Genomic DNA, 12,293 nt, shown 5'->3' with positions numbered 1-12,293 from the left:
TGCAAAGCAGGGGGGCGGGGCCGAGGGCCCGGGGAGGGGGCTCCCGGCGATTTCAGAGTCGGGAGTTGGGGCTGGGATTTCGCAGGGAAAGCCCAGCTGTGGCAGCTGCGGCGGATCTCTGAGCACTGCCCGCCGCGCGCCGGGGCAGCCCAGGGCCGGCGAGCAGCTCCGCAAAGTCGCCGAGCGAAAGGAGGCGGAGCGCCCGCAAAGTGGCCGGGCTCAGCGCCGGGGCTGGGCAGGGAGAGGTGTGCCCGGGGACCTGGATCCTGGCGCCCTTGTGCCTCGCGTGGAGCGGCCGGTGCACCGGGAGGCGAGCTGACGCTCTGGAAAGAGAAATCAAATTGCAGCCTCCCCAAAGACGTTAAGTTACGCAGGCCAGCCAGTTCCCGGAGAGCGTTCGCGAGCGCGCGTAGAGCCGCGCCACGCCGCGCCGCACCGCAGAGCCCTCCCGGGCCAGTCGGCTGGGAGCCGGGCGCCGTCCGAGAGGTAGCGGCTCCTGAGCACCGGGTCTGGCCGGGAGTGCTCCCAGGTGCAGAGAGAGGGCGTTCAGGGTTCCGCCAGCCCACCCGCCGCCCGTGCCCGACTTGGGCGCCCCCTCCGTCCCACTCCGGGAGCGATGCCCCCCGCCCCTCGCGCCCCCCGGGAACGACGCGAACATGGAGAAGTCGAGTAGCGAGGATTCTTCGATCCACCGGAGTCCATCTTTGGACAGCAAGGACTCGGACTTTGCCAAGCCGTCCACCTCGGGCCGCCCGTTCGGCCGCGGCTTCACGGCCGGCGCTTTCTACGGCACCGCGGGCTCCCGGGGACAGAGCCGCGCCGAGGCTGGCGTCAAGACTGACAAGTACAATGCACCCAAAGGCAGCAAGTACGTGGTGTTTTACCTGGACCTATCCTTTGTTTTTCTCCTAGAATTTAAGAAGTGCAACATGGCCAGGGGCTGCCTCTGCTGCTTGAAGTACATGATGTTCCTCTTCAATCTGATATTCTGGGTAAGTCCTTGCGTTTAGCTCTCCTTTGCCACCTCTCCTCTTCCGGGCTTACCGTAGCGTGCTCCCCTCTTCCTCCGTGGTGCTGCATTGCCCTGCTTTCTGCACAACGGTAAGTGTGCGTGTTTTTAAAAAATCGTCCCCCCCCCCTTCATTCATCTTTCTCTCTCCTTGGTGGCTGAATGGAGGCTCCGAATTGCTTGTCTTCCAGGAGAGACTTACTCTACTCCTCCGTGGCTGGCAAAGTTTGCCACCACCTCCTTCCCCTGGTGCAAGTGCCCCCACCGGGTAACCTGCAGAAATCGGTGTGGGGCCAGAATTTTTAACAGCTGTGACCTTGAGTGGAAGACAGGCACAAATGTGGATGATTTTCAAGTTTCTTCTTGAATATACAAGAAGACAGTATGCCTGGTTTTGTGGGCATGAGGTGGGGGCTGGGAGGGATGGCAGAGATCACTTCCTCTCCCTCCTTCAGTGAGTCTTTGGAAGAGGAGAGGAGCTCCTGTCCCAAGCCGGGGGATGTGTTTGTTAGCCTGCAGGTCTGCCCCTGAGTTAGGGCATGTGTGGAAAAGGAGAGTGAGGGAGGGTTGCTGCCATCGGGTGGCAGGCAGCTGCTTTTGAGGGATTGCAGTGGACTGACTGGGCAGGGAGCGGGCTGGCCATGTGCTCCCACCATGGGACACCAGCCAGCCCTCCCAGGCTCCCAGAGCCCCAAAGACTGAAAGGGACAAAGGGAGTGCCCTGTCCTCGGTGAAGGATGATTTTCTAGAGAAGGGGTCAGTGAGTGGGGCAACTTGGAATAGCTCTCGGTTCTCTGTGCTTCTGAAGGCCATGGGCACACACGTGTGCATGTGTGCAAAAAGGAATACAAGTTTGGCAGATTTTAAAACTTCTCAAATTCCTATCTAATGGCTCCTTCATTGCGACTGCTGCCTCCGTTTTTCTTTGCCAGAGCCCCAGCGTAGTCAGCACAGATGTTTGGCTCTGCCCCAGGGCCTGTCAGCCACCCATGGTCCAGAAGGAGCACTGGGGGCAGGACAAAGTCATTCACAGTGAAGCTAGTTAGAAGCAGTTGTGCTTTGATGTTGAACACGTGTGTGAAGTGACCAGCTTTAACTAACAAAACTTTTTTGGGTGTTTGTGGGGGGCGGTGACTATTCCCACAGAAGAGGATAGCTCAGGGCTGAGTGGGAAGAAGAAGGAATCTAGTCTTGGTTCTGTGTTAGCTTCTCGTGTGACCTTGAGCAAATTGCTTTATCCCTTAAGAACTGGGTTTCCTTTCCAGTCTCGAGGTAGGGGAGTGGAGGCTGTTGTGATAATGGCCTCCCTCATGTCTGACCTCATTAGTTATGGGACGTCCAGCATCCTTTCCTTCTCTCTGGGGAGGGAGCCTCCTTTCCAGCTTGGGGCGCAGGCCGCTACTTCTCTTTTGGGGAGCCCGGTTGGAGATTGTTTGAGTTGAATTTCCCTGGATGCCTGCATGGTCTGGAGCCCTGCGGGCACTGCTGTTAGGGTGTTAACCTGCCCTGTGCTGAGAGTTCTGTGGGAACTGGGGCAGAACCATTGGAATGTCAAGAATGATTTCATGGCCTCCTTGGGCCAGGTGCTCCTGGTCAGTGTCAGCCAAGTGGTGGTGGGTATTTGATGTCTGTGATTTACACGAATGCTGCCTTACTCTCATTGCGGAGTTTCCCTCTCTGCCCTTGTTGTAGTCTCAACCCACCTTTCTGCCTTGCCCCCATCTCTGCATATCTTACCACTCACTAGGAAACCCTTAATAGGAAGCGCAGGGCCTTTGCCAATACCTCCCACTCAGCAGCCCTCCTCCCCACCCCCATCCCGCCATCTGCTGGCCAGAATAGGTATAGCTGCTTGTGGCTTCTTCCTTTTCCAGCTCAGTTCCTACTTAGTTTTCATCCCCGCACCCCCCCCCCCCCACCATACATGGCCGAGGCGTTGGTGCTCTGCACATTGGAGGCACTCATTATAAGTTTGTGAGTGAATGAATGGATGGCCAGAGTGGTAAATCCACATCCATTGTGTGGTAGAGATTCCTGAGTCCCGCTCGATAGGGAAGAGAAGTTAGTTCTCAAACTTGCCTGTGTTGAAGGTTCTCCTAGCAACTTAGCTGTGGGGCGAAAAGCAACTCTTTTCATCTTCCCTTAAGAGCTTGGCAGAAGTTAATGAGCTGATTGATGGAGTGGCTTTCTTTTTTTGGTTACAGCAAGGTCTCTTCCTAATTAGGAGCTACCTACCACCACTCTTTTACCAGGCAAGGAGTCTCTCTCTCCAAATCTTTGACTTTTCTGATCACTTAGTATTTTCAGAATTCCTGTGACATGCTACGAGCTGGGAGACATTGGATCTCAAAGACCTAGTTCTTTTATGCTAGTCACTTATGAGATGATGAAGTAGGAAAGGTGGAAATTTAGCAGAAGAGCAATGGAGGCTTGCACGTGTAAGAGAGCCCGCCGTTGTGTTCCCTGGGAGGTGGAAGGACATAGCAGGGAGTTAGCCAGAATTTGGGCACAGGGCAGGTCACTTTGCTTTACTTGAATGAAGACGTCCTGCAGGCAGGTGCTGGGCTTCATAGGAGTGAGGGAGCAGAGGGAAGAGCCGAAGCAAAAGGTGAAGGTGTCTAGGCCAAGGGCAGGTGGGGTGGGTGATGAGGCAGGACCGCTGGGCCACTTCTTCTGCTTTCCAGTGCACACACGAAGACTGGAGGGGAGTGAGAGGGTCAGGGTGAGGAGGGATGCAGGGCTGGTCAGAGCCCAAACCCTCTGGGACCCAGAGCAATTGTTAGGACTTAAGTAGCCATCACTTTTTCTAGTCTCATGGCTCAGATCCCCCAAGGAGACTTTTCCGAGGCATTAGAGTTGAACCTGAGGCCCACAATCAATAGATAGAGATCTTCCTATAGATCCTGGAGCCTACCTGGTATTTCTCCAAAGCCACCACTGCTGCCACACACCCCTGCCTTCTCAGAGCCCGCTGGGAGGATTCCCAGGGCCCAGGAGAGGTGCAGCTGTCACCCTGCACCCCCCCACGGGTGGGAGAATCCTGGGTCCTGGCCACTGGGTGGAGCTTCTAGGGTTCTGTCGTTACTGAGGGCCCCGGTGACATCACCAGGGGCCGGCAGGAGGAGGGGCTATGCAGCCAGCACTTCTCCTCCTTACCAAGAAAAAGACAGGTGACTTACCGACTGCTGGGTGCCTGCCTGTTGGGGGCAGCACCCTGAGGGGCCTGTATACCAGTAGTCAAACCCACACCCCAGGGTGTTCCCCCAGCAGTGGAAAGCCTGGGAAGTTCCCTCCATCAGCTTTTTCCCTGAGTCCTCCCAGGGCCGTCTGGGGGACTTCTCTAGGGAGAGGTGGAGTGAATCGGAGCCTCTCCAGGAGGGCAAAGGAGACTCAGAGCTTTAAATCCTGGGCAGGGCAGAGAGAGAGTGCAGGGGTGGGCTTTGGGTTCTAGGGGCCTGTGTCCACCTTCTCCACACAGCAGATTGTGCTCTCAGCCCAGCTCCTCCCAACCCAAATCTAGCTCTTATCTGACATGGAGGGGCCAGGGGCGGGCCTGGGGTTGCTGGCATAATTGCCACTCAGGATAATGGTCACTTTTCATGGTTGCCAGCAGAGCTGTTCCATCACTTCAAATCAGGGCTGGCAGAACAGTGACATTCTGGCTCCATTGGAAAGTCTATTCCTTGTGGATTGCTCTCTTAATAAAGGCCAATTAGCCAAGGAGGCAGGGTTCAGTGTGTCTGCTGGAACAGGGGAAAGGTTGGGGTAGGGCGGCCGCGCCTAGGGTGCTGGGTGGATGCCCTGATTAACCTCCCCTAAGCGGGGTCAGGCCTTTGTGGCTTGGCCCCTCATAGGCTGTTCACTTGCTCTCTCGGTGCTGGCCACTTGGTTAAGGCTGTCTAGCCACAATGGAGGCTTACGTTCATTACTGGCTTGGCTGCATCGTGAGTTCCTCTGTGGGCTCCCTGGCTCCCCGCTGCTCCGTGGTGGACCAGGAGCGGAGATGGATGGCCTGGGTGTCCTACTGAGCCTGTGGGATACCTTCTGTCAGGGAATGGACGTGGTAAGCAGGCTGAGGGATCTCAACAGGGTCTAAATGGGTCTGGGACGTGGCCTCTCCAAGCAGGCGACTGGCCGAGCTGGGCAACAAGAGTTGGAGGATTCCCGAAATGCTTGGGCATGAGGCATCGGGCTGTTTCCCCAGAGCGCCCCGGCAAGTAGGCCTTCTGGGTGGGTTAGGCAGGGCTCTGCGCAGGAAGAGGGGGCTGGTGCTCCGAGACCCCAGGACGTGGCCATGAGGGAATGCCAACTCTGTGTTCACTTCCTTTCCAAAGCATTAAAAATTAAACTTCCATGTCTTAATATCTATTTTTAAATGATGTCGGAGCCAGCACTGTTGTCAATCAAGAGGGGGCGGGGAGGAAGAGGATAGAAAAGAGAAACTCCCAGCTGCAAGCACTGTCCCCACCTGGAGGGAAGGGCCACAGGTCTGTCCTCCCTTTGGCTGGCCTGCCAGGGAAGAGCCCCGAAAACACCACCGACCTTTTCTGAGGATGGGGGCCTCGCCCTCCCCCTGCCGTGCTTCTGTGTGCCTGGCTGCCCTTGGCTGAACTTGGCAGTGGACTCTGGGGCTTGTTGGGCTCTTGGGGTCCCAATTGAGCCCATTCACTCATGCCGCAACTATTTACTGAATGCCCGCTGCGTGCACAGGAGCCTCCAGTTGGTGAGAACAGGCTGACTGGGCTCGCAGAGGGTGGATCAGCTTTCTCAGGCCAGGAAGTCGCGGAATCGAGAGGTCATCTGGACTGTCCTCCACCAAGCATTTGAACACAGGGCTAAGGGCTCCTACCCAAGGCAGGGGTTAGAGCCAGGCCATCTCCCCCTCCCCAGAATTTTAGGGAGGGACAGCAGCAGGCCTGGACCCCGCCCCTGAGTGGCCTGACTTGACTTGTCCTTCCCTCCCTCAGCCCTGCATGGTGGCTGCCTGACACTCCCTCTCTAGAATGTTTGCATCCATCAGAGATAAAGGGTGAGGGGAAAAAACTGTCTGAGTTTCCTAGTTTGGACAAAAGACTTAGTGAATTATGGTCTTTTTGTTTCTTCTATTGAAAGGGCTGACTGGATGCACTGTGGGTACTGGGCCCTGTGTGCACTGACTGAGCCTCTGCTGTAAGCCAGGCCCTTGAGCTACTCAGAGTCCAACGGAGGAGTCAAACGAACAGTTCTAGTTCTGAGCAGTAGGTGCTCCGTTGAGTTACTTAATAGAAGTAGTTAATACTGCTTAGTAGAGAGAAGATACATGAAGATATCAGAGCAGATCCAGTGACACTTGGATTTTGCAGGATGGGTAGGAGTTTGTGGGCTAGATGAAGGTGGGGTTCCAGGCACAGGACAAGGTGGGATAGAGATGGAGACAAGTTGATCCAGAGCCTGTGCCTGGGGAGAGCTTGTAGCCCCGGGGAGAGACAGAGGGTCCTGCACCCGTGAAATGGATTGAACCCAGAGAAACAAAGGGCACCATCAGTCTGGGTGGTGCCCGTTGAGAGTGGCTTCCGGGTGGTGAGTGTGATGTGGCTTCTGATGACGAGGGGGCCCTCCCCTGCCATGAAGTGTGCACCTGAGGCTGCGGGTGTTCTTGACTTTGTCCCCAGGGGTCGGAGGAAAGTGACCACCATGACAGGCCTCGCTGGTCTTTCCGGCAGTGACCACCATGACAGGCCTCGCTGTGTCACTCAGGCTGCAAGCTGTGGCTGTAGGTAATCCAGCTTAGAGCCATGCCCCCGTCCTCCCCCTCCTTCCGGCCTCTCCCTTCCAGCTGCGATATGCCCGCTTATTTGGTTCCAGTTAGGAAGCTTTGAAGCTGAGCTAAACCCTTCGGGCAGAGTTAAGTCTTCTGAGCCAGCTTTGTCCCTGCTCACATTTGAAAGCTAATCTGCCAGCAGAAGTGGGGCTGGGGGGTTGGGGCAGGGACAGCACAAGTGGCACATGGTCCAAGGGATGAGCAGGTCCGCAGCTGGGGGCACAGAACAGGATGGAGGTAGGCTGTTGCCCCCCTACGCTTTCTTTAAGTAGTCATGGGGCTTCAGGGGATACCTAAAATACCTTTTAACATCATGAGTCTGCGGTTCCGTCTGGATGGACTCTGCCTTTTCTTTCTTTGGGCTCCAGCAAGCTTTGAAGTCTCCCAGGGGACCCGGAGAAGCCCCTGGAAGGGAAGCCTGTGGGGTTTCAAGTCTTCTCCCTTGTGTTGGGTGGCTTAGTGCACTGGGGTCCGCAGGGAGGTCCTGCTGTAGTGGGATTTGGGGCCGGGGAAGGGGACTGACGAAGAACAGAGACACGGCTACTGCCTTTAGAGCTTTTTGTCTGCTCTGAGATTCTTCATGACGGTATAGATTCAGATCAACCAGAGACCTTTTGTACATGCACAGAGGCCATGTCCCCTTGCCTGCCTGTCCCTCCCTCCCATCTACCGACCTACTGAGTCAGAGACTCCAGGAACAATGCCTGTGTTTTGAAGGTTGCCGTACTTCTTGGTTCCTGGATTTCTTTACACTTGATGGTATCAAGTGTCTTCCAGGGCTGTGATAAAGCCCAGATGAGGCTGCGGATGCATTCTGTAGGAATGCTGCTTAGCTGGGCCTGCGGGATGCACAGGGAGCTCCTCTCACAGCGTCGGATGCCCAGAGGCTCGAGCAACAGTGCTGGGCAGGGCTTTGGAGCCCTGTAAGGGGCCCCACATGTCTCTTCAGACTGGGGATTTTTCCACATGTCTTCTGGTCTTAGGGATATGTGCTAGAAATTGGGATCCATGAAGTTTAGGAAGATCTGTTGGGATGGAGGACGGGAAGGGAAGGTGGTGGGGGAGGGGTGTGGTCTCAGCTCCTAGGGCCTGCAGTGGTACCCACCACCCTATATACTTACCTCCCACCTTTCTGGGCGAGGTGGCCCACACTCTGCCCCTGCTTCACTTTGTTGCTGGTGCAGTGAATTAGGTTGGCAGCAGGCCGGCTGGGCCCGTGGTCCTACTGTAGGGTCCCCATAGGCCTTTGGCCCTGTGTGCTAGAAGGGTGGGTCCCTCTCTCTGGCACACTCAGTGTTGGACTCTGTGGGGCAGATAGGCCTGTGACCTGAGCAGACTGACAGGGCACATGGGGTTCCAGGTCCAGGTCAATTTACTAACCAGAAAAACAGCCACTTAAAATTTTTTTTTTTAAATGTTGGAATACATTCTATGAAATTCATGTAGTTAAAAAAAATTACATAAAGAACACATACCAACCATTCAGCTTAAGAACTAAAACACCAGGGGCACTTGGGTGGCTCAGTTGTTGAGCGTCTGACTTCAGCTCAGGTCATGATCCCAGGGTCCTGGGATTAAGCCCTGCATCAGGCTCCCTGCTCAGTGGGGAGTCTGCTTTTTCCTTTCCCATTCCCCCTGCTTGTGTTCCTGCTTTGGCTGTTTCTCTCTGTCAAATAAATAAATAAAATCTTAAAAAAAAAAAAAAGAACTAAAACCCGAGCTATATTCATGAAACCTTTGCGAGCCCCTTCCTGAGCATGCCCCCAACTCGTCCTCTAGAGAGAGCCATTATCCTGACGTTTTGTGTTTGCTGTATTTCTTTGTAGTGCTTCCACGTATGTAAGCATCCTTAAACACTGTATCATTTGATTTGGCTTGGCTGGTTTTAAAACTTCTGTTAGATGGAATCATCTGTTTGTTGTTTTTTAATAGAGAGCAACTGTGGATGAGAGGCGGGTGGTGGGGCAGAGAGAATGGGACGGAAGGAGAGAGAGCATCTTAAGCAGGCTCTGTCTCATGACCCTGAGATCATGACCTGAGCCCCATATCAAGAGTCGAACGGTTAACTGACTGAGCCACCCAGGTGCCCCTGAATTTTTTTTTTTTAAATTCAGTATTACATTTATTGATTGGTTCTTGTTGGTATGTGTGGCTGTCATGCATTTATTGTCACTGTTCCCTAGAGTTCTGCTGTCATTCTTCTGATGATAAGCATTTGGATTACTTCCTGCTTTTTAAACATACTTCCGCGAACATTCCCATACAAGGCTCCTGGTGTACATACGCAGGGGTTTCTCTAGGACATGGCTTGTGGAAGCATCTGTGAAGGAGCAGCTACATAACTTCCAGTTGTCAGTCATGGCTCTGCTGTGGATGACCACAACTTAATACTAAGTCTTGATATCTGGTTGGGCAAATCCTCTCATCTGATGCTTTTGTAAGAATGTTTTGGCTGTTCTTGGCCTTTGGTTCTCACAAGAGATTTATGCAAACATGAATTTTGGGATCAGTTTGTCTAGTTTCACCAAAAATCAATTGATCGATCAGTCAACCCTTCTCCCCACCCTCCACCAGGCAAGCAGCCCTGTTGGTGGTTGGACTGGCTTTGCTTTGAGTCTATTGATCAACTTGGGGAGAATTGCTATTTTTGTATTTCCATTCATGAATATCAGTTGTATTCTAGCCATGTGTTTGTATTCATGGACATGGTATACTTCGTATAGGAGACCTTCTTTAATGTCTTCTATAAGCTGTCATAACGTTCTCCATGAAGGCCTTACATGTCTTTTGTTAAATAGAGACTTTGATCTTCCGTCCTTTGACACCACACCACCCTCCCCTCAGAGCGCAGTAGAACCCCTGTGCGTGTGAGGACGGAGAAGGGCAGGGCCCCAGGAGGACACCAGCAGGCCTTCTAGCCACTCCTCCTTATGGCATAGTGGGGCTTTGTAGTTGGCCAGGCATGGCACTGGGCACTTCCCTATTTGCTTTGTTCCCTTATCAACTCTTCACAGTAGCTGATGAGGTATGAGGTGAGGTAGGATTTTTCACATTTTGTCTCTAAGAAGTTGGAAGCTCTGGCAGGCTAGGGATTTTGTCCCGAATTAGAGCTCGAAAGCGACAGAACTGGGATCTGAAGCCAGGTTCAGAGCACCTATTCTTTCTACAACCTCTCTGGGAGGTCATCCTAATCAAGCTCCTTCCTCTGCTGACTTTAGACTGAGCTTTTCTTGGATCTGTGCTTCCAAGCTGGCTCGGTGCAGCCCTGTAAAAACAGGATCAGAGTTACGCGTACTTGGATATGACCCACTGACGATTTGTGCCTTCCCTCTGCCAGTCCCAGCGCTAAACAGAAACCGGTTAGGAGGTGACCACTTAGTGATGATCAGGGCCTTTCTCAGATTGGTGGATGGTCAGTTCTGTACAGTCTAGGTTGTTCGAGCTATTTTTGTGCAGTTAGGAGAGTACCCCAGAATGAAGACTGTTTCCTTCACAGCTTCCCTGTAGCCTGACCCTGCATATTGTGCCACTGAGTATTTCAGATTCTGCTCACCTCATCATGGCAGGGTTTACCATATGGCAGGGTTCTAACCATACAGCCCTGCTTGTATGTTTCATATCTGGTCCCTCCACTCTGCTAGCATCTTCTAGACACTTTAAACTCTTGCAATTACCATGAGTGGGCAGTGATACATATGTGTGGATGATACTGAGGCTAGAGGCATTCATCACCCAAGGCTGTGAGCAGGAGCAATAGGGTGGGAGGGGCCTTTGTCTTATCATCCATGCCTCGCTTGCTTGTGGTGGGTGTTCAGTGTATGTGTGTTGGTTTGTGGGCTGACCCAAGTGCCAGGAATGCTAGGTAAGGGGGCTTGGGCAGGCTCATAATGGGATGCCCTTTGCAGGTGATACCCTTTGATTACGATTGGGGTTTATTTAAAGGAAAGACTCTATGCTATAGGGGCGCATTCTGGCCCCCGGATGGAATATCCCATGTAGCCAAACAAGACGGTGCAGCCACACGTGCTCACTGCCTTGGAAGGTGGCTTTGTGACCAGCAGACTGTCACAGCAAGTCCTTGGAGGGTGTCCGCCTGCACAGTGGTTCACCAGTGTGCTCTTTCCTGCATGTGTCACGTTCTCCCCGAGGGCTCTGGAGAATACTGTTACCTCCATTACTCTAGTTCCCAGAAATGCTGCCCACTCACGGGGTTTGGTGCCCTGCCCTTGGCTGGCCGTTTTGTCTTGTGATGTGGTTCTGGGTAGGCCTGTGGTGGTCTTAACATGGTCGCTGCACGGTGAGTGATGAGCGCTCGGAAAATTCCATTTGTCACCCTACGCCTCAGTTTCTCTTCCTGTTGGGGAGTTAGAAATTAAGTGGGATGGTCTGAAAATTGATTTCTGGTGTGAGGGAGAAGTGGGAAGAGCCTGTGAGAGGAAAGGCACGATTAGCCTTGTCCTCTGGCAGGAAAGGAGAGGAGGGCGCAGGGGTTTAATTGTGTTTCTGCCTGTGTCAGAGCCTGCAGCTGGTGTGAGGGGAGCTGCCAGCCACATTGGAGCAGAACCCGAGTGCAGTCCTGCTCTGTCATGGCAGGCTCGGCCCGTGTGCCCATCTGGGGGCCCCATGTGTTGCGTGCTCAAGTGGGGCGGCCCTTCCCACTGCTTGTCCTCCCCCAGGATCAAGGCGCACATGGGGTTCCTTTCAGACTTCTCCAGGCCTGAGACCCAATGGTGGCAGAGGACATACGCTGCTTGCCCATCGAAGCCAGAAAGGGTGGAGTTGGGGCAGTCAGCAGATGTCTGCCTCTGGGTGAGGAGTCCGTGGGGGGCAGGTGGGGCAGGTTCCTGGGGGGCATTAGTTCCTTTCCTTCTACTGGTCTGGCTCTGCACTTGTGTCTTTCCCTTGGGTCGCTCAGCTGCGAGTTCTCAGAGCTCTACTGTGCTTGCCCCCCAACAGTATGCATGGATGTGTAGATGTATATGTATATGTGTGCATATGTGTGTGCACATATGCGTATAAACACACATCTGGTGTGCATATATACATGTGTATATGTGTGTGACTATATAAACTCCAGAAACATTTTCATGATATGAATGTGTGTGTGTGTGTATATTTATATACATGGTTCACCCTTGAACAATATGGATTTGAACTGTGTGGGTCTGTTTATAAATACATTTTTTACAGAATAGTACTATAAATGTTTTTTTTTAGCGTTTAGCACATTTAATTTTTTTAAAAGATTTTATTTATTTATTTGACAGAGAGATCATAAGTAGGCAGAGAGGCAGGCAGAGAGATGGGGGGGGAAGCAGACTCCCTGCTGAGCAGAGCCCAATGTGGGGCTCGATCCTAGGACCCTGAGATCATGACCTGAGCCGAAGGCAGAAACTTAACCCACTGAACTGCCCAGGTGCCCTTCTCATGATGTTCTTAACATTTTCTTTTCTCCGACATACTTTTGGGTAAGAACACAATATA

General features: G+C 53.2%; 1 protein-coding gene across 5 annotated transcripts in view; it reads left to right on the top strand.

Annotated features, from left to right (window-relative positions):
* Positions 1-12,293, top strand: part of TSPAN9 (tetraspanin 9) — a 192,299-nt gene that overhangs the window by 107,696 nt on the left and 72,310 nt on the right. For 4 of the 5 annotated variants that reach the window (XM_045071683.1, XM_045071684.1, XM_045071685.1 and 1 more), the window contains one exon: positions 913-992. In XM_045071683.1, coding sequence (XP_044927618.1) covers positions 930-992 — 63 coding nt within the window. In that variant the 5' untranslated portion in view covers positions 913-929. Of the gene's footprint in view, positions 1-514; positions 993-12,293 lie in introns of those variants that run through there. The other variant, XM_045071682.1, reaches the window with a different exon arrangement.

Source organism: Mustela putorius, unplaced genomic scaffold (genome assembly GCF_011764305.1).
Source record: "Mustela putorius furo isolate JIRA1106 unplaced genomic scaffold, ASM1176430v1.1 tig00003988_pilon_pilon_pilon, whole genome shotgun sequence".
NCBI classification, from domain to species: Eukaryota; Metazoa; Chordata; class Mammalia; order Carnivora; family Mustelidae; genus Mustela; species Mustela putorius.
Note: the sequence above shows the minus strand (reverse complement) of the source record. Positions and strands in the feature narration are given on the sequence as shown.